The following is a 22,722-nucleotide window of genomic DNA, read 5'->3' as shown; positions in this document are numbered from 1 at the left end:
ACTCTTTCCAAAATGACATATGAACAAAGACTGTCCGAATTAGAATTACCAACTCTGGAACAAAGAACAATGTGACAATGGAAAAACAAGAGGACACGAAAAGAAACTCCAAAAAGATAATTACAGAAGAGATCTGAAAAAAATAGCTTCCCACACAGAGTGATAGATACCTGGAACAAATTAGACAAAGAAACAGTGTGTGCAAACACTATTCAAGATTTTAAGAAAAAACTTGATGCTGAAAGATACAAAGACAGGTCACCACGAGCATAGCTCCCTTCCTGTATAATACAAGTAGGTAAATAAATACTACAGAGAGTAAGTACAGAGGAAGATTGCAAATCTTTTCAAGAAGACCTGGACAAAATCTGGAAATGAAGTCAGAAATGTGAAGTGAACTTCAATTTTAAGAAATGTAGCATAATGGAATTTGAAAAAACCAAAAATAGAATATCGTGTCAATATAAAATTGGTACAAAGGAAGTAAAAAAAAAGTAAACTCTGAAAGGGACCTAGGAGTAACTATTTCAAATGACATGACACCAGACAAACATGTCAATAAATTAGTCGGAGAAACTTTTAACTTATTAAGAGCAATGAAAATAGCCTATGACTACATGGATGAAGTGATGGTAAAGAAAATACTAGTTACACTGATAAGACCAAAATTAGAGTATGCTGCAACACTGTGGATGCCTAGTTCTAAAAAAAACATAAACTAGAAAGAATTCAAAGAGCATTGACATAAATGGCACCAACACTCTCCAATTTGACATATGAACAAAGATTGGATAAATCAAATCTACCAACCCTGGAACAAAGAAGAGAAAGAAGTGATTTGCTATCTACAGAATTATGAAAAGGATAGAAATTCTTGAGAGAGATGACTTACTAAAGTGGGACAGAAGAAAAACAGAAAGACACAAGGAAAAAATTAAGAAGGACAGTTACAGAAGAGATCTGAAAAAGAATAGCTTCCCACACAGAGTGATAGATATCTAGAACAAACTGAATGAGGAAACAGTGAGTGCTGAAACTATACATGACTTTAAGAATAAACTGGATGCAGAAAGATACAAAAATGGGTCACTACAAGCATAGCTTTCTTCCCATAAAATACAACTAGGTAAATACACAAATACAACAGACAACAACCCAGGATTTCTTCCCATAGAGTTCTTTGGGACTGCCTGGGGATTGTTGCCAGCACTGTGGAGCTGCAGGTTTTCAGTCAGTAAAACTTGTGGCAACAGTTATTATATGTATTTGAGAAGCATGATGGAATCTATGAGGATGGAGTGAGAAATGAAGAAATGAGGCAGATCTGGGGTGGAAAGGGAGCTGGCAGTTATGGATGATAGCAGAATACTGGGATGGCTTGGGAAGATGGAAAGACTGAATGAAGAAGGACGGGCAAAAAGAATATGGAAAGCAGAGGTTGATTAAGTGAACTTAAATTACCAAGAATGAGATCAAAGGATTGAGTAAAGGGGACCTTGGGTAAATGAGGAATGTCTGTTGGACAGGAGAGGGAAGAGGCAAAGGTGTGAGTGGAGAATGATTGTACATGGACAATAAATTGAGGTGGTCTGAAGGGAATCTTATTCTTTATGACAAAGATATGGTGCAGTTGAATGTACAATATATCAAAGTGATATGGTGGTCTTAATTTGTGTATGGAAAATACTGCAATAGCTGTTGAAATGACACAATATTTAGGAGTCAATATAGTTATGTTAAACCAATATTTCTCAATCTGTAAGAAGACTTCAGGATTCCATGGGAAATTCATTTTGGTGGCAATATAAATTGTTAAAAGTTAGGTGACATGCAATTCACCCTCTCTACAACTTCCTCTGATATTGAAGCACAGGTGAGCAAGAGGCAGTATTAGTCATCCCTTTGAAGTACAGTAAACATGCTAACAGTTAACTATTTGTTCACTCTTTTATTAGTGTGCATTATTTTGATACTAATGTTATTTCATTCATTGTAAAGTTGCTCACTCTATACAAAGATGTTATGTAATTAAGGCTACTTTTTTCCTAATCCAAATGAAAGGATAAATGGAGTCAGGCTGTCACCTCTGGTCTCTCTTGCAGACCTATAACTTCCAGGGAACCAGCAAAAGCCTTCAGGTGCCCATAATTCATTCAAGAAAGAAATATTGTGTTGCTGTCAGGGTCATACACAGCAGGCAAAAGAAGTTTATGTGGAGGGAAATTATAGAGTGAGGGGATGTATGGAGGGAATACATCAATGTATGGAGGAAATAACATGTGTTATGAGAAGTAGGTATCTGGAGACGAACACAAAGAGACACTATATATGTAAAGTCATCTGCAAACAACAGCTGGCTCACCTTCCACTTCACTCTCACTCATCAACTCCAAATTTCCACCTAGCACTCTCATATCATCACTCACCATTCCCTCTATATACACACTGAAAAATCATAGTATTATTACACAACCCTGGTGCAGCCCCATCTTTACCATTAGCCATTCATTCTCTCCATTTTCTACCCTCACACAAACTCTACTACTCATATGTGAATGGTAAACTTAAAAACAAACAGGAATTGGTGAAACTATGCCAAGGAAACATAGAATACACAGAAGATTTAGAGATGGCCGAAGTCATGAACAATCACTTTAAATCTGTTTTCACCAGAGAGAAAATACCAAATTGTGACATAGACAAAAACAAGAAATCTCCCCTCATGAATGAGTTTACAGCATCACTAAAGGAAATATCAGAACATTTATCAAGGCTGGATGTCAGAAAATCACATGGCCCGGACGGTATTGCAAATTGGATTCTAAAGGAGTGCAAAGAAGAACTAACAGACAAAATACACATCTTAATAAACAGCTCACTCAAAGAAGGAAAGATACCCGAGGACTGGAAAAACGCTAACATTGTACCAATACACAAAGGAGGAAACAAAGAAGAACCCACCAACTATAGGCCAGTATCACTAACAAGCACCATAGCCAAAATTTGTGAGAAAATAATCAAGAATAGATGGGTAAAACATCTGGAAGACAATGACATATTAAACCCAAGACAATTCGGATTCAGACAAGGAAGATCATGCTCCACAAACTTAATATGCTTTTACTCAAGACTAATAGACATAGTGCAAGAAAGAAATGGATGGGCTGATTGTGCATTCCTAGACTTGCAAAAAGCCTTTGACAAAGTACCACACAGAAAACTACTAAAAAAACTGGAACACATAGGAGGAATACAGGGAAACCTACTAAAATGGATAGAGGACTTTCTGACTGGTAGAAAGATGAGAGTAGTGCTCAGAGAAAAATATTCAGACTGGAAAGAGGTGATCAGTGGAGTACCGCAAGGATCTGTGCTGGCACCAATAATGTTTGCTATCTATATGAATGACATGGATGAGGACGTGAACTGCTACATGAGCTTCTTTGCCGATGACGCCAAACTGCTAAGGAAAATAGAAACTGATGAGGACTGTGAAGCACTGCAAGCAGACCTAAATAGGGTATGGAACTGGAGTCAGAAATGGGAAGTGGACTTTAATACTAAGAAGTGTAGCATAATGGAGTTTGGAAAAAGCAAAAACAGAATATCAGGAAAATATACAATTGGAACCAAAGAAGTAAAGAAAGTAGGATCCGAAAAAGATTTGGGAGTAATTATCACGAACGACTTGTCCTATGATATACAGATTAACAAAATTGTCGGGGAGACTTACAACTTGCTAAGATCAATAAAAGTGGCGTTTACATACTTGGACGAAGACATGATGAAAAAAATATTGGTTACATTGATAAGGCCTAGATTAGAGTATGCAGCGACATTGTGGTCCCCCAGTACCAAAAAGAATATAAAGAAAATAGAAAGAATCCAAAGAGCAGCTACAAAAATGGCACCTGCACTTGCAAACCTATCATACGAAGAGAGATTGGCTAAACTGGAGTTACCGACACTGGAGCAAAGAAGAGAGAGAGGTGACCTATTGACCATCTACAGAATCATGAAAGGCACAGAGGTACTCGATAGTGAGAACTTACTTAACTGGGACAAAAGAAACACAAGAGGACATGGAAAGAAAATAAAAAAAACATAGCTATAGAAGAGAACTGAAGAAAAACAGTTTTCCTCATAGAGTTTTGGACACTTGGAACAAACTGGACAATGGAATAGTATGCGCAAAAACCATTCATGAGTTTAAAAACAAACTAGACACTGCAAGATACAAAGGCGGGACATCACGAGCATAGCTCCCCTTCCCGCAAAATACAACTAGGTAAATACAACTAGGTAAATATAAAACCTTTTGACTGTCTTCAACAGACTTCCCTTATCCCATATATCCACAACACATGCCATACCATCAGTCAACCCTCCTATGTCCTCTCTAAATCTATAGAGTCCAAAAGACATCTTTGCCCTTTACCAAGAACTTCTCACACATCTACATTTCTGCAAAATTTTTATCTATATACCTTATTCCCCTCCTAAACCCACACTGCTTTTCACATATACTCCCTTTGTTCCCTTCCTAATTCTTTTAATTACCACTCCTATATACATTACTAACTACACTTAACACTGTTCCCTCTAAAACTACTGTCTTCATAATTGTCTTCTTTTCCTTTACGTAGTGGAACTATACATGCCCTAATAATAATTATTAATTTGGTTTAACAACTTGAACTCCCTCTCTCAGAGAGGGCTTGGATGGTGCCACCTTATGTTTTTTTTTGTTTTTGTTTTTTTAAGCAGGGAATTTAATGTAATATGCCCATACTACAAACCTGCTTGCTCCAAGCTAGACTCCTACCTCCACTCCAACCTTGTATTTACCTAAATGTATTACACAGGAAAGGAGCAATGCTTGTTGGGTCCTGTCTCTTATTCTCTAATTTTCTAACATACCTAGACTCAAATTCATGTATGGTTCCAACTTAATCTATATCTTTGATTTCCAATTATCATATTTAGATTTGAACTCATGTATTGTTTGAGCTTGGGCTATATCACCTAAGCTATTCCACATATTCATACATCTATATGGAAAACTGTATTTCTTCACATCCTTTTGACATGTGGTCTTTCTTAATTTACTTCCATGACCTCTTAAAGCCCTCCCATCTTTAATCAGGAGATCTCTTCTACCAATGCAATCTATCTCCTTTAGTGACCTCATGTCACCTCTTTCTCTTTGATTTTTCAAGGTTGGCAGACCCAGTACCTCTAAACTTTCCTCAAATGGTTTATCTGCCAGGCTGGGGACCAGTTTGGTTACTGCCCTTTATATTCTCTCAATCTTGCTTACATCCTTCATTCTGTGTAGGGACCATATTACTGACACATGTTCCATTCTTCGACATATCAGGGTTTTGATGAGTTTTTTCATCTCTTCATTCATATATTGGAATGCCACTTTAATCATCTGCAGTAGTTCATATGTTTCTCACACAATCCTGCTGATATGTCTGTCAGGTGACAGGTTGTCTTTTATCAACACTCCCCAGCCTTTCTCCTCTTTTGCTTTTGTAATGTGTTTGCTTACCAAGGAATAGTTTAAGGATGGCTTTTTGCTGCTATTACCCATCTCCAGTACTTTGCATTTGTTGGTATTGAATTTCACTTCCAATTCTTGGCTCCATACAAAAATAATATCTAGATCTTTTTGTAATATTCTACTGTCCTCCTCATTTTTAATTCTTCTTATAATTTTTTTATCATCTGCAAACATGTTGGCATAGCATGTTGTTCCTTCCATCATGTCATTGATATTGACAAGAAACATTATTGGTGCAAGCACTGAATGTTGTGGTACTCTGCTCATTACCACTTTCCAGGTTGACATCTTTTCCTTTACTACTGTCCTTATGTATCTTTCCTTCAAAAAGTCTTTAATCCATTCTAATAATTTGTTTCTCAGTCCTCCAAGATATTTGGTCCATCGATCTTTCACAATTGATCTTTTACAATCCTTTTACATAATTTCACTATTTTGCTGGTTAGTGATACTGGCCTATAGTTTATTAATGTTTCTTTGTTACCACCTTTGTGAATTGGCATCACATTTGCCCTTTTCCAATCAAGTGGCACTATGCCTTCTTTCAATGAACATGTAATAAGACTGTGGATCTTGTCTACTAGTTGTTCCCTACATTCTTGAAGTATCCAGTTTGAGATCCCATCAGGTCCTGAGTAATTTGTCACATCCAATGATCCCAGGAGATTGAGCACTTTCCTCACTTCTACATTTATATCTGCTAAACCTGTTTTTTTTTTTCTTGCCCTCGCTTTTCTTCAAAAAGTTGCAATCTTTTGTGAAGACTGATTGGAAACCTTCATTCATTATTACTGCCTGAGCTGAGGCCTCTTCAAAGACCTCACCATTTTCCATTAACTTGGTGATTTCTTCCCTGTGTCTCAATTTACCATTTATATTATGGTTCATCTTTGCATTTTTCTATTACATCTCCTTCAAAAAAAAAATTCTTCCTCCTTGCAAATTCTGGTATAGTCATTCCTAGCTTGTTTGTGAGCTTCTTTTCTTTGATTGTTTCTTTTCTTTCTCCATTTTTTCCCAAGCCACATCCCTGGCCTTTTTTGCAATCTCACACTTTTTGTTAAACCAATCCTGTTTTTGCTTCTTCCCTTCTCTAGTCTTTGGCACATGTTTGTTCACTCCTAGGTTGTAAATGTCAAGAAAGATTTCCCATTTCCTCCTTATTCCTGTGGTATTCATGAATTCCTCCCAGTTTGTTTCTTCAAAGAAATCTGCTTTCCTAAAATTGAGTCTTCCTTGCCTGTGTGATTCATTCCTTGGCTCTATTTCCTCATCCTCCAGCTGAAATTCAATTGTAACATGGTCACTTTTTCCTATTGGGCAAAGGTAGTTCAAGGAGCTGATGATGTCTGGCTCTTTGGTTAGTAACAGATCTAATCTTGTGGGAGTGTCATCTCTTACCTGGGTCACTTCCTTTACCCATTCGGTGATTGTGTTCCATGTTACTATACTCAACAGTGTATTTCCTCAGGAATCTACTTTGCTGATTGCTTCCCATTCCTCCCAGTTGAAGTCACCACAATTAAAATCTCCAATAAGGTCTATGTATCTAATTTGCTCACTATTTTTCTTTAGGAAAAGAGTTGTACCCTTTAACATTTCTTGATATTCAGTTTCATCCCAAGCTCTTGCCTTAGGGGGAACATATACCACCACGAAGTAGTGAGGTTCTAGACCATTTGGCCGGTGAACATCTTATCTACTACTAATACTATCATTAATCAACTGAAAATAATAATATTGATGATAATAATAATCTATCAATTTATATACCAAGGGCTTCTTCCCACTTATAAGGGGGGTAGCCAAGTCAGGCACACACCCACTCCCACCCATTCCATTCCCATCCACCACCCCTGTTTCTTTCTCATATTAGCTCCTTATCAATGAAGGGTCATCCCTGCCTCCTGCCCATTGAACAAGTCAGAAGCAATGCAGCAAGACAGAACACATCCACAGCAAGGCCACTTAACTTACATGGCAATACTACCCCTATTCCCACCCTCTTCATCCCCTTATGCAGAAAATAAAGAAGATGGGGAGAAGTCCCTTTGTGCTGTCATTGACTAGAAAGGGCTTAAATGTGATACAGATAACAGAAGTTAAAGAAAATGTGGAAATTATCACAAAGTTGAAAATAGCAGTATGAAAAGCAGAAAATTTATAGTAATATCTGTGCCCCCCAAAACAAAGGCTTGGTCTGATAGTGATCACTCAAAATTACTGGAAGACACAAAGAATGAATTATCTGATATACTGACAGATGGAGGAAACATAGTAATTATGGGTGACTTTAATGCAAAGGAAATAAATTGGGAAGAATTGACAATAAAAGGTGGGGATGAATTCTGGGGCAACATTCTACTAGATTTGACCATTGACTCAATGGGTCAAGGAAAACACTAGATATAGAAGCAATAAAGAACCATCTAGACTAGACTTGATATTCACTTCTGAGCCTGAAATTGTGGACAAAATGAATTATAAGACACCAAAGGGGAAGAGTGACCACATAATAATAGAGTTCGAACTCAGGAACAAAATGAAATGAGAAGAAATGAGAAACACAGAGAAGGAAGATACAACAAAACTGACTTTGTAAAACTTAGAAAAAAAAAATTAAAAATGCTAACTGGGAAAATTGTTCAAATAATGAAACAAAGATGAAAGAGAAATGGAACATATTTAAGGAAAAATACAAGGAGGGAACTGATAAAAATGTACCTAGGAAGAAACAAAAAAGGGTTTACATAAAGTGTTGGTATAACAAAAAGTGCAGTGATGCTAAAGATAGAAGAGACAAAGCCTAGAAAAGATGGAAAAAAAATGTATATATAAAAAATTACCAAATGGCTATCATGCATCAAACTGAGAAATGAATATGTAGATATACGTAGAGAGGAAAAAAGAAACAACAAAAAATATATAATAAATGCAAACACCAACCCAAACTATTTTACAGATATGTAAATGACAAACTAAAAGATAAGAATGAAATAGTGAAACTGCACAAAGGAAACAAAGAATATATAGATATAGAAATGACTGAAGTAATGACCAGGCATTTTAGGTCTGTATTTACAATTGAAAGCTCACAAATTTGGGATGAAGGACAGTGAGAAGGATCCCCTAAAATGAAAGAAAAAAACAGTGACGCAGAGAGAAATAAGGGACTGAATAAAGAATCTTGACATCAGAAAGTCATTATGGGTCCAATGGAATAGTGAACTGGATATTGAAAGAATGTATAGATGAACTTACAGACAAAATACACAAGTTAATTGACTTTTCATTCAAAGAAGGAAAAGTGCCACAGGATTGGAAAAATGCAAATATTGTACTAATATATAAAGGACACAAAGAAAATCCAACAAATTATAGACTGGTATCCCTTACAAGTACAACTGAACAAATATGTGAAAAAGTTATCAAAAATAAATGGATTAAACACTTGGAAGAGAACAATATACTAAATCCTAAACAATTTGGATTTAGAAGTGGAAGATTATGTACTACAAACTGTATATACTTTTACTCAAGATTAATAGAAATAATACAAGAAGTAGATGGATGGGCAGATTGTGCTTTCTTGGACTAATAAAATGTTTTTGACAAAGTACCACACAAAAAGCTACTAAGAAAAATTGAAACAATAGGTGGGATACAAGTATTATTATTGGAAAGGATGAAATATTTCTTGAATGGAAGAAAAATGAGGATGGTACTTAGAGACAAGAACTCAAATTGGGAAGATATGGTAAGCAGAATCCCCAAGGCTCTGTATTGGCTCCGATAATTTTTGCTATTTATATAAATGACATGGATGAAGGCGTGGAATGTAATATGAATTTCTTTGCAGATGATGCGAAACTATTAAAGAGAATAAGTACTCCAATCCCATTCACCCACTCCCTCCCTCTTATGTTAGCTCCTCCTAGATGACATGTCATCCCTGCATCTTGCCCACTGCCCTGGATCAGAAGCAGTGTAGCAAGACACAGCACATCCACAGCAATGCCGCTTCATTTAATCGGCAACCTACCCTCTCTGTCCCCTCATGCAGAAAATGAGAAGATGGGGAGAAATCCCTTCAAGCTGTGTCAAAATATCATTCACACATACTCCTTCACTCACTCCCTTCCATGCATTACAATATCATCCATTTACAACCATTCTCTATTCAACTCTATCTTCTGTCTCCTTCCTTCCCTCCTCAATGGACATTCCCCTCTTTCTCAATGTCCCTTTAACCCCATCCATCTCATCCTTGGTCACCTCCTCATATTCACTCCTTCCACCTCTGCCTTCCACCTCTTTTACTAATCTTTCTTCACTCATTCTTTCCATGTGTTCAAACCATCCCATCAATACTTGCACAAACTATGTAAGACTTGCCAGAATACATCAGTTGCAAATGTATGTTTAGCTGTATTCTGTCTTATAAGTGTGCCCTTTTGGCACAAAAACCTAAGTTTCACTCGAACCATAGGCTATGATTATTTCTCTGTATTTGCAACCATGCAACCATATAATTAAAAAAATAAAGTGATTTATGCTCTATTTCATCCATAACATACTTCTTCCAGTTCCCTATTTATTTAAGGAATCACTTTCATTTTCAGGTTTCTTGTAAATCTTTCCTCTCCTTCAGTACATACCTTGGGCATCTTGTAGAACTCCATCGCCATGGTAACCACATTGAGTCCAATTACTGCAGCGATGGCCAAGTCAAAATACTTGGAGGTTACAATGTTGTGAATGAACAGGCGTATCCTTGAGTAGTTGCTGTAGTAGGGTGGCTCTCTCATCTCTGCACATGATGTGGAAGGTATCCAGGTTGAAGGGAAAGGGTAGGATGAGGAAATATAAAGTAACAGGGCAGCAAAACAGGAATAAATATAGAGATTTGGCATAATAAGCATAAGATATATGTTTGAGTGTAAGATGGGAGGATCATGTAAGTACAAAGGGTTGGTGGTAGAAAAAAATACAGTGAAAAGTCCCAAAGATATGATATTGAAACAGAAAGGGATAAAGTAGGAAAAGTTATATTGAGAAATTTGGATAGTAATTGGAAAGATAATGGAAGGAAAATTGGGGCAGAGAATAATAAGAGTAAGGGGAATTGAGCAACATAAAAAAACAGGTTGAAGAGCAATGGTTGAATAAGGCAAAATATGCATAGCAAAGGATTACAAGGTAAACAGAATAGAAGTTGATGAGTTATACAGAAGTAGAGCATGGTGAAACAGTACAGGGAGCAAAAACATTTGAATAAAGTGGAGTTGAGTGAGAATGGGGAAGATTCGAAAGGAAAATATATTAGGTAATAAGAATGAGAAGGCAAATTATCAATGGTGGGGTATCAACAGCAAGAAATATAGAGTATTGTATTAACAGGTAAGAGGTATAAGAAAAGGGTGTAAGTATATTAGAAGTGTTGGCACATATGTACAAGGATAAAAGAAGGGAAGGAAAAGGATAAACATAGGAGAAATAACTTATGTAATTCTTAATGTCATTCATGAAATTATAAAAAGTAATCAGATAAAATTAATCAAATATACTAAAATCAGTAGTTTTATTCAATATATTATTTGTTATCTCTAATTAGTTTTATCATCACAGGTCAGTGTATGTAGCCATGCAGTTCAAAATACATGAAACACAAGACTAATCAAAATTCAATCACAGTGGGATCTCTACATATGAGCATAATTAATTTTCCAGAGCCCTGTTCATAAACCAAATTATTCACTATGTGAATGATTAATTGTCAATCTATTTTGATATCTTCAGCAAAAATTTATTATACAAATATTATTATTTCGAGTATAAAATGTGAACACTTGTGAGTTAAGTTTACATCCTACAACACAAATTATAATAATGAGACTGAGTCAGCTGAAGATACTTCTAGCCACAACACACATATGCAGTCTCCTTGCTTAAATCTAACCAATTATATAAATCTAACTCTTTTGAATACAGATATATATATATATATATATAAATATATATATATATATATCATTCAATTTGATTCATACATGGAAACTCCACTGTCCAAGTCAAATTAGAATCACAAAACAGAAAAAGAACAACAGAAATGTATTTTCTTTAAAAAAAAAAAAAAAATGTATATACCCTGCCAGAATGTAGTACGAAATTTTCAGAACAAATGCTTGAGAGGACTAAATTTCATTCATTTCATTCTTCATGGGCAGCTTTTTCTTTTGATTTTATTCCAATAACTAAGTGCATATATTATTTTATGTCACAATATTAATTCATTCATAATGTTAAGACCAGTGTTTTGGTGTGATATATATATATATATATATATATATATATATATATATATATATATAAATATGTATATATATAATTACATATATATATATATATATATATATATATATATACATAAGTATATATATACTTACATATATATATATTTACCTAGTTGTACTTACCTAGTTGTATTTTACGGGAAGGGGAGCTATGCTCGTGGTGTCCTGTCTTCATATCTCATTTTATCTAAACTTTTTTCAAATTCATTAATTCTTTTTGCACACACCACTTTTTTGTCTAACTTGTTCCAGATGTCTACTACTCTGTGGGGAAAGCTGTTCATTTTCAGGTCCCTTCTATAACTGTCTCTCTTGATTTTCTTTCCATGTCCTCTTGTATGTCTACTATCCCGTTTCATTAGATCCTCTCTATCAATAGTTTCTATGCCTTTCATGACTCTATAGTTATCAAGTCTTCTCTCTCTCTTCTTTGCTCTAATGTCAGTTCAAGTTTTGCTAGTCTCTCTTCATATGATAGTTCTGAGAGTGTTGGTGCTAATTTTGTAATTGCTCTTTGTATTCTTTCAAGTTTTGTTATACATTTTTTTGTACTTAGTGACTGCATCGTCGCTGCATATTCCAATCTTGGTCTTATCAAAGTAACTAATACAGTAGAACCTCTACTTACGATTGCCTAAACATATGAGTTTTCCAACATACGATGTGAAATTCGATCTAATATTTGACTCTACACCTGAAGTAATTTCCAACATACGAAGTTGTCGAAGTTTCGTATATATACGGCGTCGAAGTTTCTCATAGCATTGCAGTTTCATTGTTAGCCCGCTAGATGGCAGTCAGTTCACAGCTCTCCATGTCGCGTGGTTCTCCTTGTTTTGATTGTAAATAACAGTGCTTAATACCTTCCTTTTTCACATTTCCTTTTCTATTTTATCATCATGGGTCCCATGAAGGCTAGTGCGAGTGATAGCAGTGGTGAAAAAAGGAAGAAAGTAATGCTTTCCTTAGAAGTAAAGCAAGAAATCATAGAAAAGCATGAGAGCAGTGTTTGTATAAGTGATCTGGCTAAACAATATGGCCGAAACATGTCTACGATCTCAACGATCTCTAAGGTAAAGTGACAATAAAAGCACCTTTTTATTGATTATTTCCTTATAAATTATTTTTTTTACATATCTCTTATATAAAGTAATGCATTTGTTTTATTGCTATGTGTAATTATCTGCAGTACAGTGTTTATTAAGGAGTTATCATAGGTTTTTGGGCTGTGGGACAAATTAAACGAATTACAGTGTATTCTTATGGGAATATTTGATTTAACATATGACCATTTCAACATACGAAGTAGGTCCTGGAACGAATTAGATTCATATGTAGAGGTTCTACTGTATTTTCTTCACCATTTCTTCATCCAGGTATGTAAATGGCACTTTGACTGATCTTATTAGATTATAAGTTTCTCCAAAAAATTTGTTTATATGTTTCTCAGGGGACATATTATTCATAATAATGACTCCCAGGTCCTTCTCATTTTCTACTTTTTTCATATCTTTGTCTCCAATTTATATGATCCCACTATTCTTTTTTTGCTTCTTCCAAATTCCATTATACTACACTTCCTACTCCATTCCCATACTTTATTGAGATCACACTGTAGCGACTCACAATCTTCTTCAGTGTTCATTTTTTAACAATTTTGCATCATCCACAAAGAAGCTCATATAACTTTCAATTCCTTTATCCATATCATTAATATATAAAGCAAACATTATTGGGGCCAGCACTTTACATGTCCTTTTTCTTGCTTTTGTCTTGGCACATACTTTTCCACTCCTTTATAAATTTTTGTCAAAATACTCCATTTCTCCTCTACTGTTGTTTCCTCCTTGTGTATTCTTTCCCAGTCAGCTTTTTGAAAGAATTCTTTTAATTTGTCAAAGTTTGTTTTTTCATACATCAATCTTCCCTTTCAATATTGTTCATTTTTTTTAATGTATTTTTCCTCATTTAGTTCCAGTTCAACCAATATGTGGTCACATTTACTTATTGGTGTCTTATGTTTGATCTTGTTCACTATTTCGGGTTCTGATATGATTATTAGGTCCAGTCTTGATGGTTCTTCCTCATTTCTATACCTAGTTTTCTCTTGTATCCATTATGTCATTGTATGTTCAATAATATATATATGTATTTACCTAGTTGTATTTACCTAATTGTATTTTACGGGAAGGGGAGCTATGCTCGTGGTGTCCCGTCTTCATATCTCATTTTATCTAAACTGTTTTTAAATTTGTGTATTGTTTTTGCACACACCACTTTCTCATCTAACTTGTTCCAAATGTCTATTACTCTGTGGGGAAACCTGTTCTTTTTCCAGTCTCTTCTATAACTGTCTTTCTTGATTTTCTTTCCGTGTCCTCTTGTATTTCCACTATCCCATTTTATTAGATCCTCTCTATCAATAGTTTCTATGCCTTTCATGATTCTATAAGTAGTTATCAAGTCTCCTCTCTCTCTTCTTTGCTCTAATATCTGTAGCTCAAGTTTTGCTAGTCTCTCTTCATACGATAGTTCTGAGAGTGTTGGTGCCAATTTTGTAATTGCTCTTTGTATTCTTTCAAGTATTGTTATACATTTTTCTGTATTTGATGACCACATTGTCGCTGCATATTCCAATCTTGGTCTTATCAAAGTGACTAGTATTTTCTTCACCATTTCTTCATCCAGGTATGTAAATGCCACTTTGATTGTTCTTTTTAAGTTACAAGTTTCTCCAAAAATTTTGTTTATATGTTTCTCAGGGGACATATTATTCATAATAATGACTCCCAGGTCCTTCTCATTTTCTACTTTTTTTATTTCTTTTTCTCCCAATTTATATGATCCCACTATTCTTTTTTTGCCTCTTCCAAATTCCATTATACTACACTTCTTGATATTAAATTCCATCTCCCACTTTCTACTCCATTCCCATACTTTATTGAGATCACTCTGTAGCGACTCACAATCTTCTTCAGTGTTCACTTTTTTAACAATTTTGCATCATCCGCAAAGAAGCTCATATAACTTTCAATTCCTTCATCCATATCATTAATATATAAAGCAAACATTATTGGGGCCAAAACTGTCCTTGTGGAACACTACTTATCACTTCATCCCAATTAGAGTGTTTGTCTCTTATCACCACTCTCATTTTTCTTTCATGCAAAAAGTCTTCCATCCACTTCAGCAGTTTGTCCTGTATTCCTCCTGCAGTTTCTAATTTCTTAAGCAACTTCTTATGTGGCACCTTATCAAAAGTTTTTTTCAGGTCTAGAAATACACAATCAGCCCATCCATCTCTTTCTTGTATTACATCTATTAGCCTTGAATAGAAACATATTAAATTTGTGACACATGATCGTCTTTGTCTAAATCCAAATTCTCTTGGATTTAGCATGTTGTTTTTTCCAAATGCTTTACCCATCTAATTTTGGTAATTCTTTCACAAATTTTAGCTATCATACTTGTAAGAGAGACCAGTTTACAGTTAGTAAGGTCTTCTTTGTTTCCTTCTTTATATATTGGTACTATATTTCCTCCTTTCCAATATTCTGGAACTTTTCCTTCTTTCAATGAACTGTTTATTAGACTATTTATTTTGTCAGTTCATTCCTGCATTCTCTCAAAATCCAGTATGCCATTTCATCTGGTCCATGCGATTTTCTGACATCGAGATTACTCAAGTGTTTCATTATTTCATTCCTTGATACTTCTATCTCTTTCATAGGGGAACTCTCTCCTCCCACTCGATATCTTAAAGTTGTATGTTTTCCCTTGTAAACACCGATTTAAAATGTTTGTTCATAATTTCTGCCATTTCTATTTCCTCTGTGTATTTGACTTCTCCTTGTCGTAGTTTCTCTAATTCTTTTTTTGTTTTTCAGTTTGTTGTTTACAAATCTGTAAAACAGTTTTGGTTGATCTTTACATTTTTCTATGACATCTTTTTAATATTTTTTCTTTTCTTCTCTGCACACTTGTAATTCATTTCTATAACTAGTATATATTTTCCATTTTTCAGGTGTTTTGTCTTTTTTCAATTTTATCCAAGCTTTATCCCTTTTGTCTTTTAACTCCCTACATCTTTTGTTGTACCATCACTTTACATAATCTTTTTCTTGTTTATGTCTTGGAACATGCTTATCCACTTGGATGATGGAGAACATAAACACAGAGGAAGGCTTGGAACCCTAAACACTCTAACGTTTCACTTGCGTAGAACTTCTTCAGAGAGTGTACGGAAAACTGTAATTGAAGTTTATGTACCAAACTTAATTATCTTTTCGGATACTTGGGAAAGGTAATTTTTCTGGCATGTTCTAGAATTAAAATACTAGTTTGTTTAGCTAAATTGATAAACCCTCCTCGATGGTTCGAAAGAAAAAGCAATAAATATTTATAATCGTGGAAAGAGAGAAATGATAAATATAATACCAATTTTGTATCAGTACCTGGCTCAGAAATGTCAGCAATAATAGACCCTTATTTAACAAAAACAGGTATAAACATAGCTAAAATAACTAATAAGAGGATAGGTGATTTGATAAAGACTCCCGAAAAAAGAACCAATTCCGAAAACAGCATCGTATACAAAATCCCATGCAATAGTTGCTCAATGGCATATTATGGTGAGTCATCAAGGGGATTAGAAAAAAGAATTTATGAACATAAAAACGACATAAATCCACATAGGACTTCTAATTCTTTAGTAGTTCATGCGGAAAAATTTGATCATTTACCAAGCTGGAGAGAAGCTGAAGTGCTACATAAAAGTTTTGATAAATTCACTAGAAGAATTGTAGAATCAGCTTATATTTCAACTAATAATTCATTGAACCATCGAGGAGGGTTTATCAATTTAGCTAAACAAACTAGTATAATTCTCGAACACGCCAGAAAAACGACCTTTCCCAAGTATCCAAAAAGATGATTAAGTTTGGTACATAAACTTTAATTACAGTTTTCCATACACTATCTGAAGAAGTTCTACGCGAACGAAATGTTAGAGTGTTTAGGGTTCCGAGCCTTCCCCTGTGTTTATGTTCTCCATCATCCAAATCATTTGTCTAAAATACTTATCAATACTTATCCACTCCTTTATAAATTTTTGTCAAAATATTCCATTTCTCTTCTACTGTTGTTTCCTCCCTGTGTATTCTTTCCCAGTCAGCTTTTTGAAAGAATTCTCTTATTTTATAAAAAAGAGAAAAAAATCATACATCAATCTTCCCTTTCTATATTGTTCATTTTTTGTGTGTATTTTTCCTCTTTTAGTTCCAGTTCAACCAATATGTGGTCACTTTTACTTATTGGTGTCTTATATTCAATCTTGTCCACTATTTCGGGTTCTGATGTGATTATTAGGTGGGTGTGCATATGTCCTGTTCCATGACACATCACTAACACAATAGGACATGGGTATGGTGCCATAAGCCACATCCTAGCAAGAGCCATAGTGCTCACCATTCTTAGTAGATTGATTATAATATTAGATTCAACATAGTAGTAGATTACCTTTAATCAGATAATAAGTTAAAACTTGAATTAGGCTTTTTCTCATGTGAGCATGACTAGTTGCAGGAGACTTGCAAGCCAGCAGCAGAGCAGTACAAAATTGAGGCCTTCTCCCCTCAGAGGTCAGAGGGTATGTAAATAAGATGACACTACAAAGTAGAATTCCCACATATGTATATATATTTTCCCATTTGTTTAGATAGGTAATGATTGAAATTCTGTAAGCCTTCTTCACACACAAATAAAGAAGTAGAAGGATTGTGTGGAGCCAGGCAAATACTGTAGTGATAGAACAGGCTTATATAGGCACACATCAGCACCTGTCCTTGGCACTGATATTGTGTGGTTGTGGTATAGATTTAAGAAGGAGGACAGAGTCTTGAAGGGAAACAAATAGGATTGGAGCAGGACAGCCTGCACAACAGTCAACTTTGGTGAGTAGTGAGAGATGTGTAGAGGATAGTATCATAAAAGCAGGGCAATTTATCCCCAAATTTACTGAATAGGATCCAGAATTGTTCTTTTCTACATTCAAAGGTATAGCAAAACATTTGGGATGGAGAAAGGACCTCTGGTCAGCAATGATAAGATCTAGCCTACCCCAAAAAGCCTTAAATGTGTACATGGTATTCAACAGAGATGGTATATATGATTATGATCAGATAAAGAGCAAAATATTAAAAGCATACGAGATTTCTCCAGAGTATTTCTGAAAGAAATTCAGAGAAGTCAGGAAGGATATTGGTCATGGATATATGGATCTAGTTAGGAATATGAGGAGTGACCTAGACAAATGGATGTGTGCAGAAAATGCTGTAACTACCGAGGTCTTGGAGGTGATAGCAATGGAACAATTACTTAACTTACTGAACAGTGAGGCTAGGCTATATGTAACCACATAGAAATGTGAGACATTAGTACAAGCAGTGAGTTGTGTGGAAAACTTTGCACTAAGAACAATTGAAAATTGGAAGAATAGTGTGATACAAACTTAGAGGGGTGAGAACAGAGGTGTGTATGCAATTCTATGTCAGAGATATGTGAGGCCACAAGTAGGGGATAGTTGTAGGAAACCAGTCCAGCGTTTTAACTGTGGAAGATTTGGGCATAGAACTCAGGATTGTTATACAAGGCAAAGTGAACAAAGGTAGAGGCAGGAAATGGAAAACAAGCACACCAAGCAGAAGATAATGTGTGTAGAGGGAAATGGGTGGGATCTGAATCAGAGTAAATGTTACACTTGAGGGGAAAATGATCATGGGATGAAAAATCGCCCCAGGGGAAATGGAAACAAAGAGGACACATAAGCCTGGAGACAAGGAAAGGATAGGAAGACAAAGGAGAAGGAAGTAGCAGGCAAGACGGATGATAGCAATTGCTGTATCTACCTAGTTGTATTATACGGGAAGGGGAGCTATGCTCGTGGTGACCTCTTTTTGCATCTTGCAAGATCAAGTTTGTTCTTAAATTCCTGTATTGTGTTTACACACTATTTCTTCATCCAATTTGCTCCATATATCTATCACTCTGTGTGGGAAGCTGTTCTTTTTCAGGTCTCTTCTGTAGTTATCATTTTTGAGTTTCATTGCATGTCCTCTTGTTTTTCCTCTGTCCCATTTTAATAAGTCTTCTCTATCAAGTCGTTCTATACCTTTCATAATTCTGTGGATGGTTAGTAGGTCCCCTTGTTCTCTTCTTTGTTCAAGGGTTGGCAATTCCAATTTGGCCAGTCTTTGTTCATATGTCAGGTTTGAAAGTGTTGGGGCCATCTTTGTCATTGCTCTTTGTATTCTTTCTAATTTTCTTATATTCTTTTTTGTACTGGGCGACCATATAAGCACTGCATATTCCAGTTTTGGCCTTATCAGTGTTTGTAATATTTTCTTAATCATTTCCTTATCCAGGTATTTAAAGGCCACCTTTAATTGTATAATTCTCCAACTATTTTACTTATATGTTTATCTGGTGACATGTCTTTGGTAATAATTACTCCTAAGTCCCTTTCAGAATTTACTTTCTTTACTTCTTTTCCATCAATTTTATACTGTCCTGATATTCTCTTCTTGCTTTTTCCAAATTCAATTATACTGCACTTCTTGATGTTGAATTCTACCTCCCATCTCTTGCTCCACTCTGAGACTTTGTTCAGATCACTCTGTAATGAGTCACAGTCTATTTTGGAGTTTATTCTCTTTAATAATTTTGCATCATCCGCAAAGCAGTTCATGTAACTTTCAATGCCTTTGTCCATGTCATTTACATATATAGCAAACATTATCAGAGCTAGTACTGACCCCTGTGGGATGCCACTACTCATTTCTTCCCATTTTGAATATTTGTCTCTGAGCACCACTCTCATTTTTCTTCCATGCAGGAAGTCCTCCATCTAATTCAATAGTTTTCCATGTATGCCTCCCATTGTTTCTAGTTAATATAGCAATTTTTTGTGTGGTACCTTATCAAATGCCTTTTGTAAGTCCAGGAAAGCACATTCTGCCCAGCCATCCCTTTCTTGCAATATATCTATCAATCTTGAATAGAAACAAATTAAATTGGTGGTACATGATCTTCCTTGTCTGATTCCAAATTGCCTCGGGTTCAGTATATTATTCTCCTCCAGATATTTTGTCCATCTATCTTTGATGATTCTCTCACCAATTTTAACTATTGTAATCGTTAGGGACACCAGTCTATAATGTATTGGGTCTTCCTTATTTCCCCCTTTATGTATTGGCACTATATTGGCATTTTTCCAGTCTCCTGGTACTTTTCCTTCTTTTAGTGAGCATTCAATTATTTTGTATATTTTTCCTTTTAGTTCGTCTATACATCCCTTCAGTATTCAGTTTGCAACTGCGTTCAGGCCATGTAGGTGAAAATAGGTTAGACAAGCTGGAAAATACAGGAGTCAGCCAAGAGTGGTTACCTTATATAAAAGATGCCAAGATAGGATTAGAGGGGAGTGAAAGGAAGTATGCAGTCAAAGCTTTAAGGGACACGGGCATCCTTCACCATTGTGAGGCCAAATGTGATACCAGGATTAGAAAAAAGGAACATAGGTCAGTTCACTATGGGATTAGCCAGAGTGATGACATTAGCACCCATAGCTAAGGTATTACCTGGTACTTGAATTAGATGGTCAGACAGTGAGCGCTGAAGTAGGATTAGCGGAACTTCCAGTGAAAGGGATAGACATCCTCCTCAGAAATTATGTAGGTGAGATAGTCCAGGTTAGACTCAAGATGGTAGATGACTCCATGGCCAGACAGATGAATGACAAAGCTGATATGGAGGACCCAGTGGCAGTTATCACCAAATCTCAGGCCAAGAAAGAACAAGAGGAAGATGAGCCAGATGATAACAACCTTAATCTCCTGTGTTCGAAGCAGATGCTGGAGATGAGATCCAAAAAGAATCACAAGATGATCTTGGAGTGGAAGAGAAGCAGGTAGCAGCAGAAGATGTAGGAGGAGACCAGGGAGGCAACTACCAAGCAGAAGAAATGATCTTTGAGGATACCATTGATATGGAAAAAATCATCCAACTACAACAGGAGGACCTGGGGCTGGAGGAGGTGTGCCAAGCAGCTCAAGAGGAGGAGCAGGAAGAAGAGAAATACAGTGATCCTAAGTTCATCATGGAAGATGTTGTACTTATGAGAAAATATATGGTACCAGAAGGGGTAGGAGGTGATGTTGTTACCCAAATTGTAGTTCCATGGAAGATCAGGGAGAAGATTTTGAGGCTAGCTCATGCAACTACATACACCCACCTTGGAATCACCAAGATCAGACAATTAATCTTAGTGCATTTTTTCTGCCCTCATTTGTTAGAAAATGTCAAGAGGATAGTTAAATGGTGTATTGTGTGTCAAGTGACTAGGAAGCCAAATGACACTCCTAGGAAGATACCCATATGCCAAGTTCCTGTCACTGAGGGACCTTTCAGTAGAGTAGTGATTGGTTGTGTAGGACCTCTCCCAAAAACTAAGTCTGGAAAGTCATTTATCCTCACTGTAATGTGCTAATCCACACAATCACCAAGGTCTTAATGTCTTATTTTAGTAAAATGGGTATGCCTTGGGAAGTACAAAGGCACTAACTTTTTAAGTGGGATATTCAAAGGGGCCCTGGAAGCCTTCAATATAAAGCATATGATCGCATCAGCATATCACTCCCCAAAGTCAAGGGAGTCTTGAGAGGTTCCATGAAACCTTAAAATGCATGATCAGAGCATTTGTGTTAGAATTTGAGAAGGATTAGGATGAAGGCATAGACTTACTAATATATGCCACCAGAATAACTATAAATGAGGGTTTAGGATTTTCTCATTTTTACCTGATGTTTGGGAGAGCCCTGCGACCCTTTGCATCCTTATATGAATTAATGTTATCAAAGAGTTCAGAAGAAAACTCTCCTTACACAATGCTTGTAGGTACTAACTTCGAGAGCAGTTGAGGAAAATTAGGCAGACAGCAAAAAGAAATTTTGAATAGTCACAAAATGTTTACAAAGGTTATTATGATAAGAAGGCAGTTAGAAGGAAGCTAAATATTGGGAACTACATTTTGTTGTTATTTCCTCAGAAAACCTCATTGCACCTGAAGTATGAGGGACTGTCCAAGGTGCTGGAGGGAAAGGGTGGAAATACATATATGATTAGGAACTCAATGAGGAGATCAAGAGTGCACCAAGCATACATAAATTTACTGAAGGAGTACCATGGGAGTGTAGAGAGGGAAGCAGTTAGTATGATTGAGACAGGACAAGGTGATGGAAACTTTGACTCAAATATTGGGGATCTTAATGTCTTTTATGATTTGGACAGGTCAGACATAAATGAGGCATTAGAGGGATCTCTGTCATCACTAGAGGGAGAGATGCATGAAGAAGTCCAAGCATTCCTCTGTAAGAATGCCATTATTTTTTCATTGTGTACCTATTACATGATACAAAGGCGGGACACCACGAGCGTAGCTCCCCTTCCCGCAAAATACGACTAGGTAAATACGATGTCATCTTACAAGATGAAGCTAAGCCAGTGAGGCAGACCCCTTACAGATTGTTGTCCCAGAAGAAGAGGATCATGGAGAAGGAAGTGAAGCAGCTTATGGATCAAGGATTAGTGCAACCTAGTACTAGTAGTTGGGCTTTACCAGCTGTGCTGGTACCTAAGCCTTGAGGTGAGTGGAGACTATGTATTGATTACAGGAGGATGAATGCAGTCATGAAGGCAAACCCTTCCCCAGAATAGATGATCTCATTCAAGAAGTGGCTGCTGCAA

At 36.0% G+C, this 22,722-nt stretch overlaps 1 protein-coding gene across 16 annotated transcripts in view; it reads right to left on the bottom strand.

Annotated features, from left to right (window-relative positions):
* Ca-alpha1T (Ca[2+]-channel protein alpha[[1]] subunit T) overlaps positions 1–22,722 on the bottom strand; it is a 448,394-nt gene that overhangs the window by 164,499 nt on the left and 261,173 nt on the right. For all 16 annotated transcript variants that reach the window (XM_076189508.1, XM_076189521.1, XM_076189510.1 and 13 more), the window contains one exon: positions 10,228–10,379. In XM_076189508.1, the coding sequence (XP_076045623.1) occupies positions 10,228–10,379 (152 nt within the window). The remainder of the gene's footprint in view (positions 1–10,227; positions 10,380–22,722) is intronic.

The sequence above is a fragment of the Oratosquilla oratoria genome, chromosome 8 (assembly GCF_046742065.1).
Source record: "Oratosquilla oratoria isolate Oo_2021 chromosome 8, ASM4674206v1, whole genome shotgun sequence".
Lineage (NCBI taxonomy): Eukaryota > Metazoa > Arthropoda > Malacostraca > Stomatopoda > Squillidae > Oratosquilla > Oratosquilla oratoria.
Note: the sequence above shows the minus strand (reverse complement) of the source record. Positions and strands in the feature narration are given on the sequence as shown.